At 38.9% G+C, this 20,415-nt stretch overlaps 1 protein-coding gene across 1 annotated transcript in view; it reads right to left on the bottom strand.

Moving 5' to 3' along the window:
* The window catches only part of LOC118801319, a 30,719-nt gene extending 11,153 nt beyond the window's left edge, over nt 1–19,566 (bottom strand). The window contains exon 1 of the mRNA XM_036561577.1: nt 19,326–19,566. Coding sequence (XP_036417470.1) covers nt 19,326–19,566 — 241 coding nt within the window. The remainder of the gene's footprint in view (nt 1–19,325) is intronic.
* Between the last annotated feature and the right edge of the window lie 849 nt (nt 19,567–20,415).

Raw genomic sequence — 20,415 nt, 5'->3', positions numbered from 1 at the left:
CTTCACCTGTGCCTCATGTCATATGACCTCCTTAGTTTAGTTAATGAGCCTGGGCTTTAACCATAGTTAATTGCATGATATTGTATCTTCTGTGATCTACTGAGCGTTCTACTATTTGCCTGTATTCTGTTTATGACCATTGCTTTCCGTTTTTTGACTCTGCCTTTTGCCTTACCCCTTTGGACTGTTTGCCTTTCTGGTTAGACTCCTGTTTTTGACCTTTTTGCCTGTTTTCCTTGACACTGCCATTTTGCTTAACCCTCTTGGATTGTTTGCCCTTGGTTATGGTCATCTGTTTGTATTTGCTGCTCCTTTTGGATGACCCCTGCCTGTTTTGTGACTATGAACTTGGATTCTGATTCTAACAGTAAAGCCTCCTTTGTATTTTCTAACCGTGAGTGTCTGACTCTTGTTGGCACGTTACAACTATTATTATTATTATTATTATTATTATTATTATTATTATTATTACTGGTGCACTTATTGGTCTAAATAGGTAAATAAAGCTGCTTATACAGCAAGATAAAGGAAAAATTAAACTGAATTCAGACTCAGCTCAAGTGGAGGTACAAGTACTCACTGCTGAGTTATTTCATCTGGAATTAGGTCAGTATTGTCGTAAAACTCATGGGGCTGTATTTTCATGGACATATTGCAAGAGAAAAAATGAGGTGTAATCTTGATGCTGGTGTGTATGGTGTGGGAGATATACTTTCAGTATTTTCCTGATTGGCACTTAAGGCTCTAACCTGGCACAGAGCAGCACAACTGTAAACACGGTCGGTTAAGCATGGTTAGGTACGCTGAAGGGAGAATCCGTTCAACTTATTTAATTTCCTTTATATGCTGTGTGAGTACTGACATTGTTTCAGTATTTTTATAGTATAGATAGAAAAAAGAACTGGCAAGTCTGATGCCTTAAATTGGAACTCCACCAATTTTGTCAAATTACTTAATCATTCAATGATTTAGATGTGAACGAAATCATTCAGAGTGGTTCGCTGGACAATGCGCTTTTCCAGAGAAATTTGCTGAGTCAAAATTATTCACCATTATAGTACTAGGAACCAGACGTGCAACACGTTTAATGGCTCTAAAAGCTACATACTGTTAAGTTATTACACAAAATGGCTATGAATGCATGGCTTGAGACCTGAAACATTGTTTTGTGATAGTTTTGTTATAAAGTTTTGGTCTAAAATGTATTTTTAGTATAAAGTTTTACTCCAGGATTAGTTCTGTGTTTCCTCTCAAAACCACATTCTCAACTGAGATCAATGCACACAAACTAATGTGCTTTTGTTGTGACTAGCCTGTAGCTACAGTCATTCAACATGGCTAATGCCAGCAGCAGCTTTTGCTTACAGTTTATTATGGTTGCGCCTTGCTTTAGCTATCCTCTTATCCGCTTTATATTCTTCTTCTTCCTCTTCTTCTTCTTCTTCTTCTTCTTCTTCTTTTTCTTCTTCTTATTCTTATTCTTTGCCGCGTAACTCGTCCCGCAGCTTTCGAGATATTGACACCGTTCCAACTCCAGATTGTCCGGCCTGATTGTGTGATGCATGCCTGTATACAGCTTTCTGATCGGATGCACAGATTCCGTGTAGCAAGGGAATTTTGTGGAATTTTTCCCATAGAGAATGAATAGGGTGAACATTTTCATGCCAATCTAAGGTACTTCTGCTTGTCCGAACGACACCGTTTTTGATACACTATCTCAGGGCAGGCCCCCGAGCATGAATCCACTGTCGTTCTGACCCGCACTCATCCGTTTGTCGTTTTATTCCATCATTTGTTTCTCTCTTAGACTTACATTGAGTGGACTGTTGGCAGCATGCCAGACATGATGTCACAATAGCCCATTAACTCACACACCCATCCAAACTCACGCACGGAGCCCAATGTCTCACCCGCTCCCAGCCTAATGCTCAGCAGTGTCAGCACACATGATGATTTTTTAAGGTGGAACTGCTTTTAAGGTGGAATTGCACTTAGCTAGCACAAGAACTAATCCACCGCCATAATGGCCCGCACTCCTCTTTCTGTCATTTTTTCATCTCTCGTTCCTCTCATTGAGTCCCATTCATTTTACCACCACTCAAACTCTATTACTTCTTTAGCCAACACCCACCGAAATACAAGTACTCACTCAGGGCAGGTCCCCAAGCTCTAATCCACAGCCATACTGACCCACACTCCTCTATTTGTCATTTTTTCATCCCTCGATCTGCCCTTAGAGTCCAATTCATTTTGGCCACCACTCAAACTCTATTGCTTCTTTACCCAACGGCAAACAAACTACATGCACTCAATCAAGGCAAGTCTCCAAGCTCCAATCCAAAGTCATTCTGACCTGCACTCCTCTTTCTGTCTTTTTTTCATCCCTCGTTCCTCTCACTGAGTCTCATTCATTTTCGCCACCACTCAAACTCTATTACTTCTTTGCCCGAAAGCCACCGCAATGCATGGACTCATTCAGGGCACATCCCCAAGCTGTAGTCCATAGCCATACTGACCCACACTCCTCTATTTCTGATTTTTTCATCCCTCTTTCCTCTCATTGAGTCCCATTAATTTTCGCCACCACTTAAACTCTATTACTTCTTTGCCCAACAGTCACCAAAATGCATGTACTCACTCAGGGCAGGTCCCCGAGCTCTAATCCACAGCCGTCCTGACCCACAATCCTCTATCTGTAGTTTTTTCATCCTTCGTTCCTCCCATAGAGTCCCATTCATTTTTACCACCACTCAAACTCTATTACTTCTTTGCCCAACACCCACCGAAATGCATGTACTCACTCAGGGCACCGCTCCAAGCTCTAATCCACAGCCATACTGACGCGCACTTCTCTATTTGTCGTTTTTTCCCATAGAGTCCCATTTATTTTCTTTCGCAACAAAGCCCTAATCTGTCTTTTCCTCAACAGCCACCAAAGTACATGTACTCTTTCAGATCAGGTCTCCAAGCTCTGATCCACAGCCATACTGACCCACACTCCTTTATGAGTACTTTTTTCATCCCTCATTCCTCCTATAGAATTCCATAGTAACCGCGGCGCAACCATTTCGCGTTTCCTTCAGGAAATGCACATTTCTAGTTGTTACTGTTTTCTTACCTATTTTGGAAGATGGCAGAGTATGTGGAGGACTGTTTCCTAAATGTTGTAGATCCATATCAGTTAGAACCAGAAAACACAAAGGAGCTGCGGTTTGAAGAAGAAAGAGAGACAAAAGGGAGAGAAAGAGAGAGAGAGAAAGAGTGAACCTGCCGACGCAGAGCAACCAAGGGCGAATGGAGAGTGCTGGTCTCAAACTACTTGCCACTCCATTTACCAGTTCATGAGGTACAATAGCAAGGTAAATTTTATTTATTTATTTATTTTTTTACATGGCCCACGTTAGACAGTCTTTTCTATGCTAACGGCTAACAGTGATATATGCACGGTGGCTAACAATGACTACTTTATTTTACTCATGAACGTTTCTTTTCCAGATTCCAGTTTCTGCTGTAGTGAAACTGCCAGTGCATAAATTTGAGGCACAAGACACAAGTAAGTTCACTGGTCATTTTGGAAAGCAGATAAAATTGTGATGTTGTAGTGTAGACATACAGACATCTGGTTCCTAATTCTATAATGGTGAAAAAGTTTGACTCTGTAAATTTCTCTAAAAAGGAACATTTCACATCAAACTACTCTGAATGATTTTGTTTACATCTAAACCATTAAATGATTAAGTAAATTTGCAAATCGGAGTTCCCCTTTAAATTTTATAAATATGAAAATTATTGTTATTTGAAGAAATATATTATTATTATTTTTTCATCTTTTTTTTATTTATTCAGCATTTCACAACTGGTGTTGCAATGACCAGCTTGTATTCTCATTTGTTCCCATTTGTTTTTATTATAGTATAGCATGTTCTCTCTTTATGTCATTTAAAATTAGGGAAATAAAAGGTCTGGAGTTGTTGAATATGCTAGCTATTCATGGAAACTCTCAATATGCAGACCAAAGAGATGTTGATGCAAGTGAAGGGGGCCATCATTAGGGCGTAAATCAGAAAGATGGCAGAAACTTTAAAAAGTGGCCAAACCAATAATTTGGTAAATTCTTAAAAAGAAGAAATGCACTGACCAAATGGCCTGGAAGACCATGGAAGACAACTAAAGTGGATGATTGCAGAATTCTTTCAGTGGTGAAGAAAACTCCTTCACAAAATCTAGTCAAGGCCATTCTAGAGGAGGTTGACACATCATTGTGAAAGTCTACAATCAAGAGACTTCATGAATGTAAATTTAGAGGTTTTAGTTTAAGATGCAAACCACTGGCAACACCCAAGAACAGAAAGGCCAGATTAGACATAGCTAGAAAACATCTAAGTGCCTGCACACGTCTGGAACAAGATTTGGTAACACTTTACCTTACACTTTACTTACTGTTATGTAATTAATAAGTAACTAAGCAGGAACAAATGAACAATAAATCTGAATCTGGCAAGGTTCCCTCTTGAGCTTCTAACTGATGTAGTGTATTCCAACACTTGTAACAGTAGTGAAATACACTACACAGTGTGCTGTCTCTACAATATAATGGATTATATCCTCCATTTCTATTCACAGAAACAGGTATTGTCAGAAACAGTATTATTAATTGAACTACATAAGAAATAAAAACACCTAAATAAATGATGTACTGTAGTACAAAAAATATGAATTTTTTTTTGAAAAGTAAGACGAAGTAAATTGTTAATTGATTCATGTTTTATTTGTGAACAGTCCAAATGTGAAAATATCCCTGAGTTAGCTAGCTATATCACTGAAAATAATACATCAAATAAATAAATAAATAAATAAATAAATAAATAAAAATTACTACTGAAGGAGAAAGTCTGACAGTTGAGAATGATTACAGTATGGTCTGCTAGTACTTTACTTACACATCTTTCTGTTTTTGAAACAACACAGTACAACAGACACTGTACCATACCTACTTAGCTCAGATTAGTTAGCATGTCATCTAACTGGTTCTCTACATTAGTGCTGGCGTCTAAATAAAACCTTGAATCTGAATCAAAATTCTCACATTAGCGGCCTGAGGGTCTGTCATTACTCTGATTCACTTATCATACATCAGGAGATACAGTGAGTCAGAATTAAAATATGAACAGAATGATCAAACTAATCCACTGACAATGTATGATTAACTACTCTTCTTTACCAGCACTCGCAAAAACCTCACAGGCACTCAGAACACAGCAGAAACACCAAAGCTGTCGTAATAAGAGTCCTGCACAGCTCTACCGTTAAATTTATGTTTATTTAGTTCAATAGAACTCTAAAATGTTTATTATTTTAACTGTCAGACTCTCTATATGTTAAAAAAAAACAAAAAAAAACAGGAATGGTTAGACCAAGTGAGACCCCCAGGCTGCTAATGTGAGGCTTTTGATTCAGTTTTAAGGTTTTATTCAGACTACAGCACTAATGTAGATACACTGTTAGCTGACTTGCTAACTAATCTGAGCTAAGTAGGTATGGTCTTGTTGTACAATGTCTGTTATAATTCTGAAACATCATAGTAAAAGTAGATGTTAGTGCTTTATTAAACCTACTGTTCCTGATCATGATTAACTCCTTGTTCATTAGTGATGAGTTACCATGTGTTTCACTTTATAATACTGTTCCTGATCATCATTAACTCCTAGTTCATTAGTAATGAGTTAACATGTGTTTCACTTTATACTGTTCCTTATCATTATTAACATTAACTGTTCAGAAGCAACACTGGCACATTTACTCCTGCAGAAAAGAGTTGTGTTTTCTTTTCTAAAGATGAGAGGTAGGCAGACTGGTCTACTGAATACTGTAGTATTTTAGCAGTTCTCCCATTTGTAGGCTGGTGTGCAAATTGGTTCCCACTGACAAATATGAAGATGTGCATTAGCCTTTTAAGGTTTCTGATCAAAACAAACACATGAGGGACACCAGTCAGTACAGTGTGGCATGATGTCCACAGCCTTCTCTGAGGATACCTGTTTCTGTGAATAGAAATGGAGGATATATAATCCATTATATTGTAGAGACTGCACACTGTTTTGTGTATTTCACTACTGCTAGAAGTGTTGGAATACACTACAGTTAGTAGTTCAGCAGCAACCTTGTCAGACCCAGCTGTTGAGAAATTAATGTTGAATTGATTGGTAATTTATGAGTAGTTATTCTAAGACACCATAGTTACTAAGTAATTCTATATGAGACTCGGTAGTTATTGTTAACGCAGCACTTCTCATTCATTCCTGTAGAGTTCCTGATTAGTTACTTATTCACTATGAAACAGTATTATAAAGTGTTACCCAAGATTCTTTGGACAGTTTTACTTGTACCAGAATGATGGGAAGAGGAGAGTCTGGAGAGGGGAAGGAAGGGTTTATGGTCTAAAGCATATCACATAATCTGTCAAATGTGTTATGGCATTGGCATGTATGCCTGCCAGTAATCCTGGGTCACTGGTGTTAACTGATGATGTGGCTGTAGATAGAACTAGCATTATCAGTTCTGAAGTGTAGAGTTATACTTTATGCCCAGATTCAGTCAAATGCTGCAAAACTGATAGGATGTCTCTTCACAGTACATATAGGTAATGACCTAAAACATACAGCAAAAGCAACCCAAGATCTTTTTAAAGCAAAGAAATGGAATGTTCTTAAATAGTAAAGTCAGTCATCTGACATCAATCAAATTGAGTATGTTTTATTATATACTGAAGACAAAATTGCTAAGTGAAAGACCCACAATCAAGAAGCAACTAAATGTTACTGCAGTAAAGGCCTGACTAAGCATCTCAAGAGAGAAAACTCAGCATTTGGTGAAGTCCATGGGTTCCAGACTTCATAATTCTAGACTCATCTAATTTGACTCAACTGATAGCTATTTATGAAAGCCATAAACACATGTTTTAACAAAAGGGAGGAAATAGCAAAGTTCAACAAACTACAAATGTTAGTTAATCAAAATAACATATTCAAATGAGAAAAAAAGTTAATCAAAATTATAGCTACCAGTTCATAGCTCTTTCGAAATCTCACTGCATACTCTTACATTATGTTTTCTTAATTGATATTTTAAGTTAATTTTATGAACAAATCATCAGAATAATTAATCTAAATAACTACAATAGCATATCCACCAAAAAGATAATCTTTCAAAGAGAAAAAACTGTTAGTGACTGGTGATTATTTTATGGTAAGGAAAACATATGTCAACCACATGTTTACTGTTAGAGCTGGTGAGAGATTGCAGTCTATTTTCAGTGCAGTATTTTTGAATATATTTAAATTATAGGTAAATTGTGGCATGCTGTGTGTTCTGGAAAAGAGAATTGTCGGTTGTAGAGCACAAGCTCAGCAGTGAAGCTGAGGGGAGCCCTTGACATAAAGCACATAGTGCTGATTCATCTACATAACTGTGTGCAGTATGTTGATTTTAGCTAGTTTTATTCCAGTTTTTACACATATTATTTCCATTTTTTCACTCCCACTCATACTCGTAGCATTGTGACTCCAAGATAAGTTCTGTAAGTACTTTGGTTTTCATCAACAAATCAGTCTACCCTCATTAGGCACCACAAATAAAAAAAAACTAAATTAAAAGGAGGCTAACAAAGTATGCAGAGGAACAGATGGACTACAGTCTGTAATTGTAGAACTGCAAAGTGTACCTGTGTGGTAATGGAGCTGATAAAATAGACAATGAATATAGATACAGGCAAGTGTACTTAAGGAAGTGGCTGATTGGTGTATCTGTTCAGTTGTGTTCCTATGGTGGTCTCTTTCTTAGTACAAGAGCCTGATAAATTGTGCGGCAACAGATGAGCTACTGTCTGTAACTGTAAACCAACTGTAAACCTCCCTCCTTTTTCTATTCTTTCTTTGACACTTTATTCAATTACTTGATAAAGCCAGTATTGCTCAGGTATTCAGCCAGTATTGATCAGGGTTTTCCTCTGTGATGTACTGATTGTTTTATTCATTGTTACTGTTATTTTGATAATAACTTTACAGTTTCTTAAAAGAATAATTAAAAATCCTAATCTCCTTTTAAGAGGTGTTAATTCGTTTTGTGTGTATTGTTTTGCTCCTTTTTTAAACAAACTTCAATCAGTGACAGAGGTGACAAAGTAGCACCATAGGTGTAACTGAATGTAGATTTCTGCATGTATATTTGACTGTTTAATCGACCTGAGATCTCATAAATAAGAGAGTAATCCTCTTTGTCTTTCTGTCTTTCTTTCTCTGTCATTTTTAAAATTGAGCCAACAGATGAGTGGGGGAAAAGAATAGATAGTATAGGCCCGGTCATGGCAGAACAGGGGGGAAAACTATGGGAGCATATAATAATAATAATAATAATAATAATAATAATAATAATAATAATAATAATAATAATGTGCTTTACAGAAAGGTGACAGTGTTTTAATTAAATGCTAAATTAAAGAGATACATTTTAGATGCTTCTTACTGAGCTGGACTGTCTAATAAAAGGTGGAATTGAGTTCCACATTTTAGAAGCAGAATAACTCAAAGAGTCTCTTCATGTTTTCTGTATTTTACAGAGGGTATTTGTAGAAGGTCAGTATCTGCAGATCTAAGATCACATGCTGGAACACAAACAGACAGACTCTCTGTGATGTAAGCAGTGCTTTAAGATCATTTTGAGCCTTAAAAACTAGTAGCAGAACTTTAAAATCTATCCTGAACGATAAAGGCAGCCAGTGCAATTATTTTAAAACAGGTGTGATCTTTTTCAATTTTGTTAGGATGAGTGCTGCCGCATTTTGTACGAGTTGTAAGGGATGTATTGTTTTCTTAGGAACTCCAGTAAGAATAGCATTACAGTGATCAACTCTGCTTGTAACAAATGCATGAACAAGTTTCTCTGCATCGCTCTGAGATAGAAAAGGCAGAACTTCAGTGATATTTCTCAAATGATAAAAAGCTACTTTAGTGACTGTGTTCACATGCAGGATAAAACAGAGTTGTGAATCTAAGATCACACCCAGTATCAGTATCAAAATTGAAATGAAAAATATAATTGGCAAAATATCAATGTATTAGTATGTTTTGCATTTAAATTTGCCACTTGTGTGTGCAGTGTTGAGTTCAAAAAGATAATTGTAATTATATGCAGCAATTGTAATTTGTCATTTGGCATACTAGTTTTATTTCACTTGCATAGAGATTTAGATGCTTTATGAGTAGCTTTATTTGAATTAAAATGTATTTCCAGAACTGCGTATTTATGCTTAAAGTGATTATGCAATAATTGTGTCAATATCATAATAAAAATGTATTTTTCACTGTCTAATAATGCATTTGAAATTGCATTATCAAAGAGAGGCCAAAAGAGGGCAAAATTCAAATGTAAAAGGGAAACAGCCTTTCTCCTGTTTGCAATTACATATTTTTATTGCACTCATTCTGTGGCGAAATGTCTTTGAAAATGCATTCCACCCAGTTGCAGTTTCATTTTCATAGACTTGAATCTGTCAGTCATCATCAGGGCAGAGCCAACAGCAGTCCACTGAAGGCTTTTCTAACTTACATAGTGAGCATCAGTGTTCCACTTTATCTTTTACCAAAAATGTACTCAAGACATCTTCACAACCCCAAAAGATAATAGCTTTGGCTCCTCAAAGCCTGGGTTAAAAACTATAAACTGGATTAATATGCCAATAAAGTCTATGGTTTTAAGAGTGGCCATCAGGAACCAGGCCATGGCACAGCAGGATGTTATGAACCCCTTTCATCACTGAGGTAACACAATGGGAAAATAAAGATTGTTTCTGGAGACAGCAGAATGACTCTTAACAAAAACTTTTGGGTCACAGGAAATCACATTTGTGAACCTTAGATTAAGTTCAAATTGTGACCACTCGTCCTGGTTTGCTGCAAAAAGACACACCAAGACTGTGACATTTTATTGTGAAATAATCTATTTTTTGGTTTTGTTGATATTTCAGACATGGACCCATAGCCCCACCAAGTGGATGGAATAAGACATGCCACACCATTGCACAGTCATTCTATCCCAGGTTGAGGGAATAAATATTCATATTGATTGAATAATTTTTAAACATCACATAGTTAATTCCTCAAACATGTACCTTGTTCTATCAGTAAACGCTAGAAATGCATTATATTAGTATTTTGCTGAGAAGTGCGCTACACCTTCTTTATTGTAAAGCTTTGGACCTTTGCCTTTGTCTACATTGTGCTGTCTTGTCTATATATACATGTTTTGAAGCCACTTACTATTTCCTAGCCACTTGTGTATTTTTAGTACTCCCCTTATACACCTTGTATAACTCACTCTTACTGCTGAGTTACTGATCTTTTTACCATTAAAGTAATCACATGATTCTGTCATCTGACTAAGCTTTATAAGCTTTGGATTACTTCATACATGCCTTGATTTTCAATTATGTTTAAGTTTAGCTTACTGTTAGTCCAACTCATTGGCTAAAAGTCAGTCCCCTTTAGAAACATCTTAGCTGAGTTATATGTTATAACCTACATACTTTATTTCACTCTACCGTTGCTTATTGCTATTCCAACATTTTATAAATACAGCCCAGTAGGTCAAACTGTTGTAGTATTTTCTTACAGCAAATGCTAATTATGACTTCCCCAGTGTCCAATGTTGCAGTTTGTCTGTCTTGTAATTATCAGGTCCATTGGCCTGTATAGCTCTGCTTTCACACTGTAGGTGCTCCCTGGGGCCTCTCAATTTTGGTGGCTTATTGTACCTGGCTCTGGTCAATCCTGAGGGCAACATAAAGGCATGTACCGCTAGCAGTACCTTCTTTGAACAGCATTCAGTTTTGACTCAGCAACGTGGGTCTTTATCCTACCAACTTTGAGTCTCCCCCTTTGGGAGTTAGTGTTCCAAATGGTAGAAGGCTTTCAGTGTTGGGGTTTATTGTTTCCTGGATCAGGTCTCTTCTGAGCCCCACCTCTAAAGGTGGGCTCAGTCTGACTCTGCAGTGTGGGACTTTTTTCCCCAGTTTTGAATTAACTTCCCTTTGGGCTGAACCACCTGGAGGTACCCTCTACTACAGTTATTGTTCCCACGGGTGGTCAATTTTGAGTCTCCCCTGAGGTGAAGACAGATATAAGTGACACCTCACCAGGGTGTCCAATTTTTATACAGCCCAAGACACATTGGTGGTTCTGTTTGTGAAGCAATAGCTCCCTACCTTGTAGGAATCATTAAGCTCCTTGTGGTTGAGATGAAATAAAGCCTTCCTACAACTGAAATGTCTCTCAAATGATAGTTTAGACTTAAACAGTCGAAGTAACAGTGTACAAATTATCTGAAATTTGTGCTGCAGTGTTAAACCTCCAGTCCTGATTAGCACCAAGATCACTACAGACTGGTGATCAATTTGAATAATAGCAGGCTTTCTAATCACACCCATCTGCCTAACTAATCATTAAGGAACATGACTGGTGAATTGTAATCCATTTTCACTGGCAGAAGAGAACTAGGGGCTGATTTTCAGACAATGTCGGCAAACTTAACTGAAGACCCGATGGCTTTACTGAAACTGTATGCAAAATAGCAATCATAATGCTAGCTCTACTTGCAAAGTGTTGAAACATGCCCACGAGCAGGCTGCAGCCACTGCTTAGGCAAGCCAAAAACATAAGGGACAGAAAGAGATGTTAGCATACAGAGTGGAGCATACATCAGTGTTAGACTGTTACAGCTGTGCTGTGTTAAATTGTGCTGTGTAAGATCTTTCTTACCCACTGCTATAAGGCTCTACAATGAGTCTCCTTACTGCAGAGATGGTACTGATCTCCCGCTGTTTGAACTGAGCTGAACCACATCACTATATCACCTCTCCTGTTAATACACACTGTGCAATATATCATAACCTGCTGCTGTAATGACACTTTCACTATGCACTTTACATTGTAATACTGCTGCAACTCCGAGTTATGTCTAATACTCATTGTGCTTTTAGTTTACCTCATACCATTCAGTGCCTGCTATCATGTAAATAGATATACTTTATTTATACTCTTATGCTTAACTTATGTCTATTTTATTTTTCTTTTTTTTTATTTTCTTCATAGTATATGTAAGTTTATGTGAAATTATATGTTTTGCTACTGAAACACTGCAATTTCCCTTCAGGATCAATAAAGTTCTATCTATCTATCTATCTATCTATCTATCTATCTATCTATCTATCTATCTATCTGTCTATCTATCTATCTATCTATCTATCTAAACCGACAAAATCCTTAGCCAAGCCCTTACTGAAATAGGATGATTAAAAGCAGAGAAGAGAAGCACCACAAAGGAGCTGGCAGTAGCTAAATATGAACTAATGGTGTCCCAGCAACAGCAGTTTAGGCCTGAAAGCGAGTTGAGAGAGATCAAATTCGACCTTGAGAGGGCTCAACATCAAAGTATAAATTGTGAGGGAAATTTCACTTATGTTCAAAGACAACCAGGGTCCTCTTCTGAGATGAACTGCATCAAAATAGGGCTTAGAGACACTCAAAGAGGCACCACTGCTCCTTGCCTTCACCTGCTTGTGAGGCTGGATTCCTCCAAATCTGGCTGAGCCCACATTTCCTCAGCCACTCCACTGGCCTTTGAGGCCGTTTCACTCTCAGGTTCAAACCAACACCTGATGGTTCTAATGACTTTCATAGTTGCTTAAAACATATTGACTATTGCTCGTGTAAGTTCCCAAACACTATGGTAGAGGACAAAGTCTACTTAATCAAAAAAATTCCTGTTAGAGAAATTCTCCAATCACTTGGCGCAGGCAGATTTAGTTACAGCTCTAACAGTTAAACAACAAAGGCAAGAATCACCCCTTAGGCAAACTTATTCTGGTTCCTGAAACAAACCAGAGATGAAGGAGGACTTAGACTTCAAATCGCTATTCATCCAAAACCTCCAACCTGCCACAAGCTGTTACCTAGGGGTCATGGCTTGTGCCTGTTCCTTATCTAGTAAGCAACTGCATGACTTAGTTCTAAGAGGGTATGCAAAACATCTGTAGGCCTCAGGTAACAGAACGGAGGCCCCGAATGTCCTCACTCGTGATATTTGGTCCCTTCCCCTGGAGCTTCAGAGAGCTCCTGATATCGAGTCATGGGGTCCACACTCCCAGAGGCACCAACCCACTAAAGTCCCAAAGGCTCTCATGACCTCAGCATTCTAATCAAGGTTGTCATCACTCCTGACCAATATGGGCTGACAAAATCCAGAGCTGCTTAGACTTTGATTCAAATCGGTTTCTCCCAAGATGTGTTTGGAACCGGTTCCCATCTAACCAATGTGGAAGATACCAAACCTAGAAGAAAGGCAAGGACAGCAGACATCCTTACCGAAACACTCACAACTGGGGTGGACCAACACACAATCCACCTTGTCACAACTCTAGGGTTGCGGGAACATTGAACTGCCAGCACCATTGTAATAGCAGAAATGCAGGTCTACCACACTCAAAAGTCTGAAAGACTTAAGTCAGTAGCATTGCAACACATGGCAATTGAATCCTTGAGTCTTGTCCACCCTGTTTACTTGTCTTTTCTTTCATTCCATTCAAACCGTTCCCTTTCCAATCGGTAAGGACCTCCTTAACCGGTTTGAACCGCTGATCGACTACACGTGATTGGAAATCTCGGCACCCTCTGCCCGTCCCTCTTCCACACTACTCTGGTGCTCAGTGTTGCCATCTCAACATGATAGTCAAGACACATTAAGGGTCCACTGACCCGCAAACCGTGGTCAAAACTAGCAAAGAGCCAAAAGTGCCTATTAGTTCCCCTCTTAAAACTGGGCTTCCATGTGAACTTCCGGAGCACCAAGACACTTCCTTGAATGTGCTGACTCCACCCACCAGTGCAGACAAATACTGCCCACAATTCAGAAATGCTAGCAAAATCGAAAACACCCATGTTGACGATTTGGTCCTATCTCCATAGACCAACAAATCTGCCATCAGTAGAGACTTTTTGAACTTTGTATTACAATGTATCCCCAATCTTCAGGTCGTGAAAGAATGCTGCCAATTTCCCTTTTCTACTGCTCCCTGATTAACTATGGCCACTGATGGCCTTTGTGCCCTGACTTTGTGCTGTAATCAGAATGACTCAACATGGCCTACTTTAGCAATGACACACTGGTGAAACTAGATATTCAGCTTACACCAGTAACAACGTTCATTATGAAAGCAACAGTTTCAGTGCACAGGGAGTATACATGGGCACTTCTTGGGCTGCTGACCCTGCTTACTTTCACTCCCACCCTCCCCCTTGTTCTTTACATTCACACAAACACTAGGCATACCTGACTCCTTAGCCAGTGGCCCCAACACACCTGCTATCCAAGTCGCTCCTTCTGTCCCCGATTCTGATCTCATTTCCTTTTAAACTCGCGACCCCACCATCAACACAACAATATGCTTCCTTTCCAATGCGTTGGCCCATATTACTTCTGTAGATGTTTCAATTCCAGATTTGAAATACTTTTTCATAACCTTGAATATCTTTGCATCATCAAAGGCCTGCTTGTTCATGTCACTGAGTCTCGCACTGCACCAGTGTTTGGGGTGCCTCAGTTCCATGGGGAATGATGCTCATGCATTCCCATAATTCACCATATGAAGGTCACAAAGGAGTCAAGGCAACATACCAGGCACTCCAACAGGTGGCATTTTGACCACACATAATGAAATATGTAGCAGAGCACCTTGGAAGCTGCCTGGTATGCCAGTGATTTCAGACAGCAAACCCACGTCATAGGGCGAAAAAGGGAGGACCAACTGTCCTCTGGTTAGACTTCCAACTCAACTGGGTCAGACCACTCACTATTGCTCTCAGGCATCCAGCCAAGTACAGCAACGTTGCCCCTGGTGCTGATGGCCATTCAGGCAGCCCAGCATGATGCCACATACTGACACTGAGTTGATGATCGGGTGGCAGATGACTCTGCCCCTGCACCTGCACCCCCAGTTAGGTCATAAAGAGTAGTGAACACAGTAACACCCAAGGGTGTTGATCGCCAGTGGTTGCATACGCCGGTTACAGTCAATAAGCTTTCTCCCAGTTCTCTACATCACAGTTGTTGGTACAGAAATAGAGCAGTAGACAAGCCCAGAATTTATAATTGATTGACAAGCAGTAGTCTACTTCGGCTCGTAGTCTATCGCCTGATTCTGTGCTCAGCACAGTTTATTAAGCTTAGATAAAGTATTCATAGTGGGGGGTGACCTGTTAAACTGCCTCCCCCTTCAAAGTAAGTTAAACAACATAGTAATTGATGTCACCCTAACCATGTGCATCTCTCTCATTGGAATTGCCTGGCTGCTCACACTCTTAATTGTTGGCCCACTTACTGCCCTCGCCCTTCCCAAAATTTCTGACCCAGAACCAAGCTCACGAATCATACTGAGTGATCAGCCTGGACTGTTGGTCACTAACTGCCACCTACACACAGAAGGTGTTTATCAAGTTGAAATCTGGTGAGGTACGTAGGGCGAATGTGCCACTAACAGCCCAACAGACAGTGTAGGCCAGGGCCAGATCCACTATAGATGCTATAAGGCATAATGAGGCAGACATCACTCACATGTTACAGCAGCTGGCAGCAGCAGCCAACTGCCAGGTCCCTACTTGGTCTCAGAACATCTACAATAAATGCAGTTAACTTAGCCACCATCAAGCAACAGGTAGACAAATTACAGACTGAACGTCTTAGTATGAAAACACAGTTGAACACCCAGCAATTACAACTGCATACCATTGGTATGGTGCCATACAGGGCACCATTCTAGTGCTTAACGCCCACAGTACCACCTTAAACAAAACCATACAAACAGTAAATTTCCATTATTTCAGTAATCCACGTTGGCCACGCTCATATCTAACTTGTGAAGACAGTTTAGGTATTGGTAAAATCCTTGCATACACTATATAGACAAAAGTATTGGGACATACCTCTTAATTATTGAGTTCAAATGTTCCAGCCACACCCATTGCTAACAGGTAAATACAATTTAACTACACAGCTTTGCAGTCTCAATTGTCTTTGCAGACAAACACTGGCAGTAGAATGGGTCATATCGATCAAAATGCACAATGCCAGACAGGGTGGAGTGGTTTAAAGCATGCCACCACTGGTTTCTGGCACCATGGAAACGCATTCTGTGGAGCAAAGAATCATGCTTCACTATCTGACAGTCTGATGGATGAGTCTGGGTTTGGCGAATGCCAGGAAAACGTTACTTGCCTGACTGCATTGTGCAAGTGTAAAGTTTGGTGAAAGAGAGATAATGCTATGTAGTTGTTTTTCAGGGGTTGGCCTAGGACCCTTAGTTCCAGTGAAGGGAAATCTTAATGCTTCAGCAGACCAAGACATTTTGGACAATTGTACGCTTCCAACTTTGTGGGAACAGCTTGGAGAAGGCCCTTTTCTGTTTCAGCATGACTGAGCCCCAGTGCACAAAGCAAGTTCCATAAAGACATGGATGAGCGAGTTTGGTGTGGAAGAACTTGACTGGCCTGCACAGAGTCCTGACTTCAACCCAGTAGAACACTTTTGGAAAGAATTAGAGCGGAGACTGCGAGCCAGACCTTCTTGTCCAACATCAGTGTCTGACCTCAGAAATGCACTTCTGGAAGAATTGTCAAAAATTCCCATAAACACACTCCTAAACCTTGTGGAAAGCCTTTCCAGAAGAGTTAAAGCTGTTATAGCTGCAAAGGTTGGGCCAACATCATATTAAACCCTATGGATTAAGAATGGGATGTCACTCAAGTTCATATTCGTGTGAAGGCAGACAAGTGAATACTTTTGTCAATATAGTGTATATTAGCCCACTTTAGGCTTCCCTTACCTTCATGCCTCAAAGTTTCTGAGTCACCCCTCCCCTAAGAAATGCCTTAAGCCTTAGTGTTTAATACCATTCCACTGATTGATTACATTATCTGAGATGCATGTTTCTCCTTCAATCAACTATAGCATTGAAAGTAATATGAATCTTGTTTGATATTTAGACCAATAAATTGCCTTTTGAGTAAAGCATCTTTAGAGAGAGTGTGTTTCCTCTCTTCCTGTGGTCTGTGTAGAACTGATGATTCGGGTTACCCTAGACTCTCATTTGAGGTCAAATTAATAATACAATTAAATTGCTTGATTTTTCTATAGTTGTAACTGTACTGGTACACACAGACATGTGTAAATTACAAACCAACCTTGTCATATTGCCTGAGTTGGCAACAGCCACTGTACTGTGTTTTTACTATGTCATATTTCTGCCGAATTCTGCTAGTTGGTCTCTAATGTCCTGCTTTCCTTTTTAAAAATTACTATCAGAAAAATTGCAGGTATATGTGTGTGACATAGTGGGCTGGGTCATGTTAGCCAGCTGATAAAAGCAGCAGATGGGGGCTTTGTTTGGGAATTAACATTAATTTTAGCTAGCTTAATTCTGCATCCCTCTACAGTTCACAAAGCATATTTGCAGATGAGCTGATGGCAGAGAAATATATCTGCCTCTGATTCTCAGTTTGTAGAAGACATGGCATCAACTGGAAATGATATGTCCAGCTGCACTTTTTTTTTTTTCAGCATATAAGATCATTTACATTTTAATTATCATTTTGGCACAATTTTTGCATAATCACATTAAGCATTAATATGCAGTTCTGGAAACACATTTTAATATAGATACATGTACCCAAAGCATTTAAATCTTTGTGTAAATGAAATGTCAATACTAGTACGCAGTAAAAATCGCAGTATTGAATTTCAATTTTCATTTTGAGCTCAACATTGCATATATGAGTGGGAAATTTAAATGCAAACATACAAGTACAATGCCATTCTACATATTACTTTTTCAGTTTAATTTTTATCCTTTCTCATATGCTTCCATAGAAGAAGACCTGCATAATTTGCCAATTGCCTTTGGCACACTGATTGGACTTCTGTAGGCCCTCAATATGGACTACCTTAAAGAGGTAGTCCATATTACTTTTAAAGTAATCCAAAAATTATTGTGATGACTGGGGAGAAGACTGCTCATGGATAGAAGTTTGTGGATTCAAAAACAGACAGTAAGGAAAGATGGACTAAAGAGAAGTTATGATGTCCTTGTGAATTTAAATGTTAAAAAAGTATGGCTTTACCTCTGCTGAACTCAGCTGATTGTTTGAAGTTTAGATAGGTGAATGGACTCCTGGCTGCCAATACTTTCATAATTTTAAAGTTGGATCTTAAGCCATCAAATTGCAGCAAGGTTTACAAGTTTGAAATTTTATTTGATAGTTAGGTAAACCATGTTATTGCAGATATTAGTCTGCTGTTAGGAAAATTTGTTTTTTCTTAAGTAAACAAAAAGCATTGTGTCCTTATATTAAGAAGCTATTTGTAAAGTGAACTGCATAACTTTGTGTGCCTTATCATTGAAGAAATACAAAATACAAAAAGATTCAGCATTGTATGACCCACTTTCTATTGACTAGAAATGGCACATCACTTTTTCTTTTCTGTTACTGATATTGAAAACATTATTATTAATCAATACGTATACAAAATCTTTTATTTTATACCAAGCCTTAAAATTAGACATTTTTACTTCAATCATCTTACTGAAGATGATGATCTAAAAGTAGGCCATTGTGATAAAATTGTTCAGCTAACAACAACATGACATCACATAGTGTGAGCACTATTTCAGGATAGATTTGTCAAAAGATTGAGTCAGATTTGTTGTTGTAGTCAAACATCATGCCAGAATAACAAGGTATAATTTGTCACTTGAATTAGCCTGGCAGCTATTAAAAATGAATTAAATTAATTTTGACTAGATTTAAAATTATGCCAATGTGATGCTAAGTTGGGTGAACAAAGGCAGATCTGTTTCAATGTAATGTTTGCAGTCACTTTCACATAATAAACAGCTAGATGAACAGGTTAAAAAAAAAATTGTTGTAACTAGCCAGTTAATTTATTCTGCTATAAGAGATGAGTTAACCTAACAAAGTCAGCTAATATTCTTAAGGCAATGAAACTTACAAACCCTAATGCAGCACTGTTACAAATATACTCCCTGGCCAAAAAAAAAGGTCACACACTCTAATATTTAGTTGGACACCCTTTAGCTTTGATTACGGCATGCATTCGCTGTGGCATCGTTTCCACAAGCTTCTGCAATGTCACATGTATTTCTGTCCAGAGTTGCATTAATTTTTCCCCAAGATCTTGTATTGATGATGGGAGATTTGGATCACTGTGCAAAGTCTTCTCCAGCACATCCCAAGAATTCTCAAAGGGGTTCAGGTCTGGACTCTGTGGTGGCCAATCCATGTGTGAAAATGATGTCTCATGCTCCCTGAACCACTCTTTCACAATTTGAGCCCGATGAATCCTGGCATTGTCATCTTGGAATATGCCCGTGCCATCAGGGAAGAAAAAATCCATTGATGGAATAACCTGGTTGTTCAGTATATTCAGGTAGTCAGCTGACCTCATTCTTTGGGCACATAACGTTGCTGAACCTAGACCTGACCAACTGCAGCAACCCCAGATCATAGCACTGCCCCACAGGCTTGTACGGTAGGCACTAAGCATGATGAGTGCATCATTTCAGCCGCCTCTCTTCTTACCCTGATGCGCCCATCACTCTGAAACAGGGTAAATCTGGACTTATCAGACCACATGACCTTCTTCCATTGCTCCAGAGTCCAATCTTTATGCTCCCTAGCAACTTGAAGCCGTTTTTGCCGGTTAGCCTCACTGATAAGTGGTTTTCTTAAGGCTACACAGCTGCTTAGTCCCAATCCCTTGAGTCCCCTTCACATTGTGCGTGTGGAAATGCTCTTACTTTCCCTATTAAACATATCCCTGAGTTCTACTGTTGTTTTTCCATGATTTGATTTCACCAAACGTTTAAGTGATCGCCGATCACGATCATTCAAGATTTTTTTCCGACCACATTTCTTCCTCGAAGACGATGTTTCCCCACTGTCCTTCCACTTTTTAATAATGCATTGGACAGTTCTTACTCCGATTTTAGTAGTTTCAGCAATCTCCTTAGATGTTTTCTCTGCTTGATGCATGCCAATAATTTGACTCTTCTGAAACAGATTAACATCTTTTCCACGACCATAGGCTGTGTCTTTTGACATGGTTGTTCAACAAATGAGAAACTACTTACTGCATCAGTTAGGGTTAAATAACTTGTTGCCAGCTGAAACATAATCACTCATGCAGTAATTATCCAATGGGAGGCTCTTACCTATTTGCTTAGTTAAATCCAGGTGGTGACCTTTTTTTTGGCCAGCCAGTGTATTTTTAAGTTGAAGCAACAAAATGTAGTGG

Source organism: Colossoma macropomum, unplaced genomic scaffold, assembly GCF_904425465.1.
Source record: "Colossoma macropomum unplaced genomic scaffold, Colossoma_macropomum, whole genome shotgun sequence".
NCBI classification, from domain to species: domain Eukaryota; kingdom Metazoa; phylum Chordata; class Actinopteri; order Characiformes; family Serrasalmidae; genus Colossoma; species Colossoma macropomum.
The sequence above is the reverse complement of the archived record's forward strand: the minus strand, read 5'-3'. Positions and strand labels throughout refer to the sequence as shown.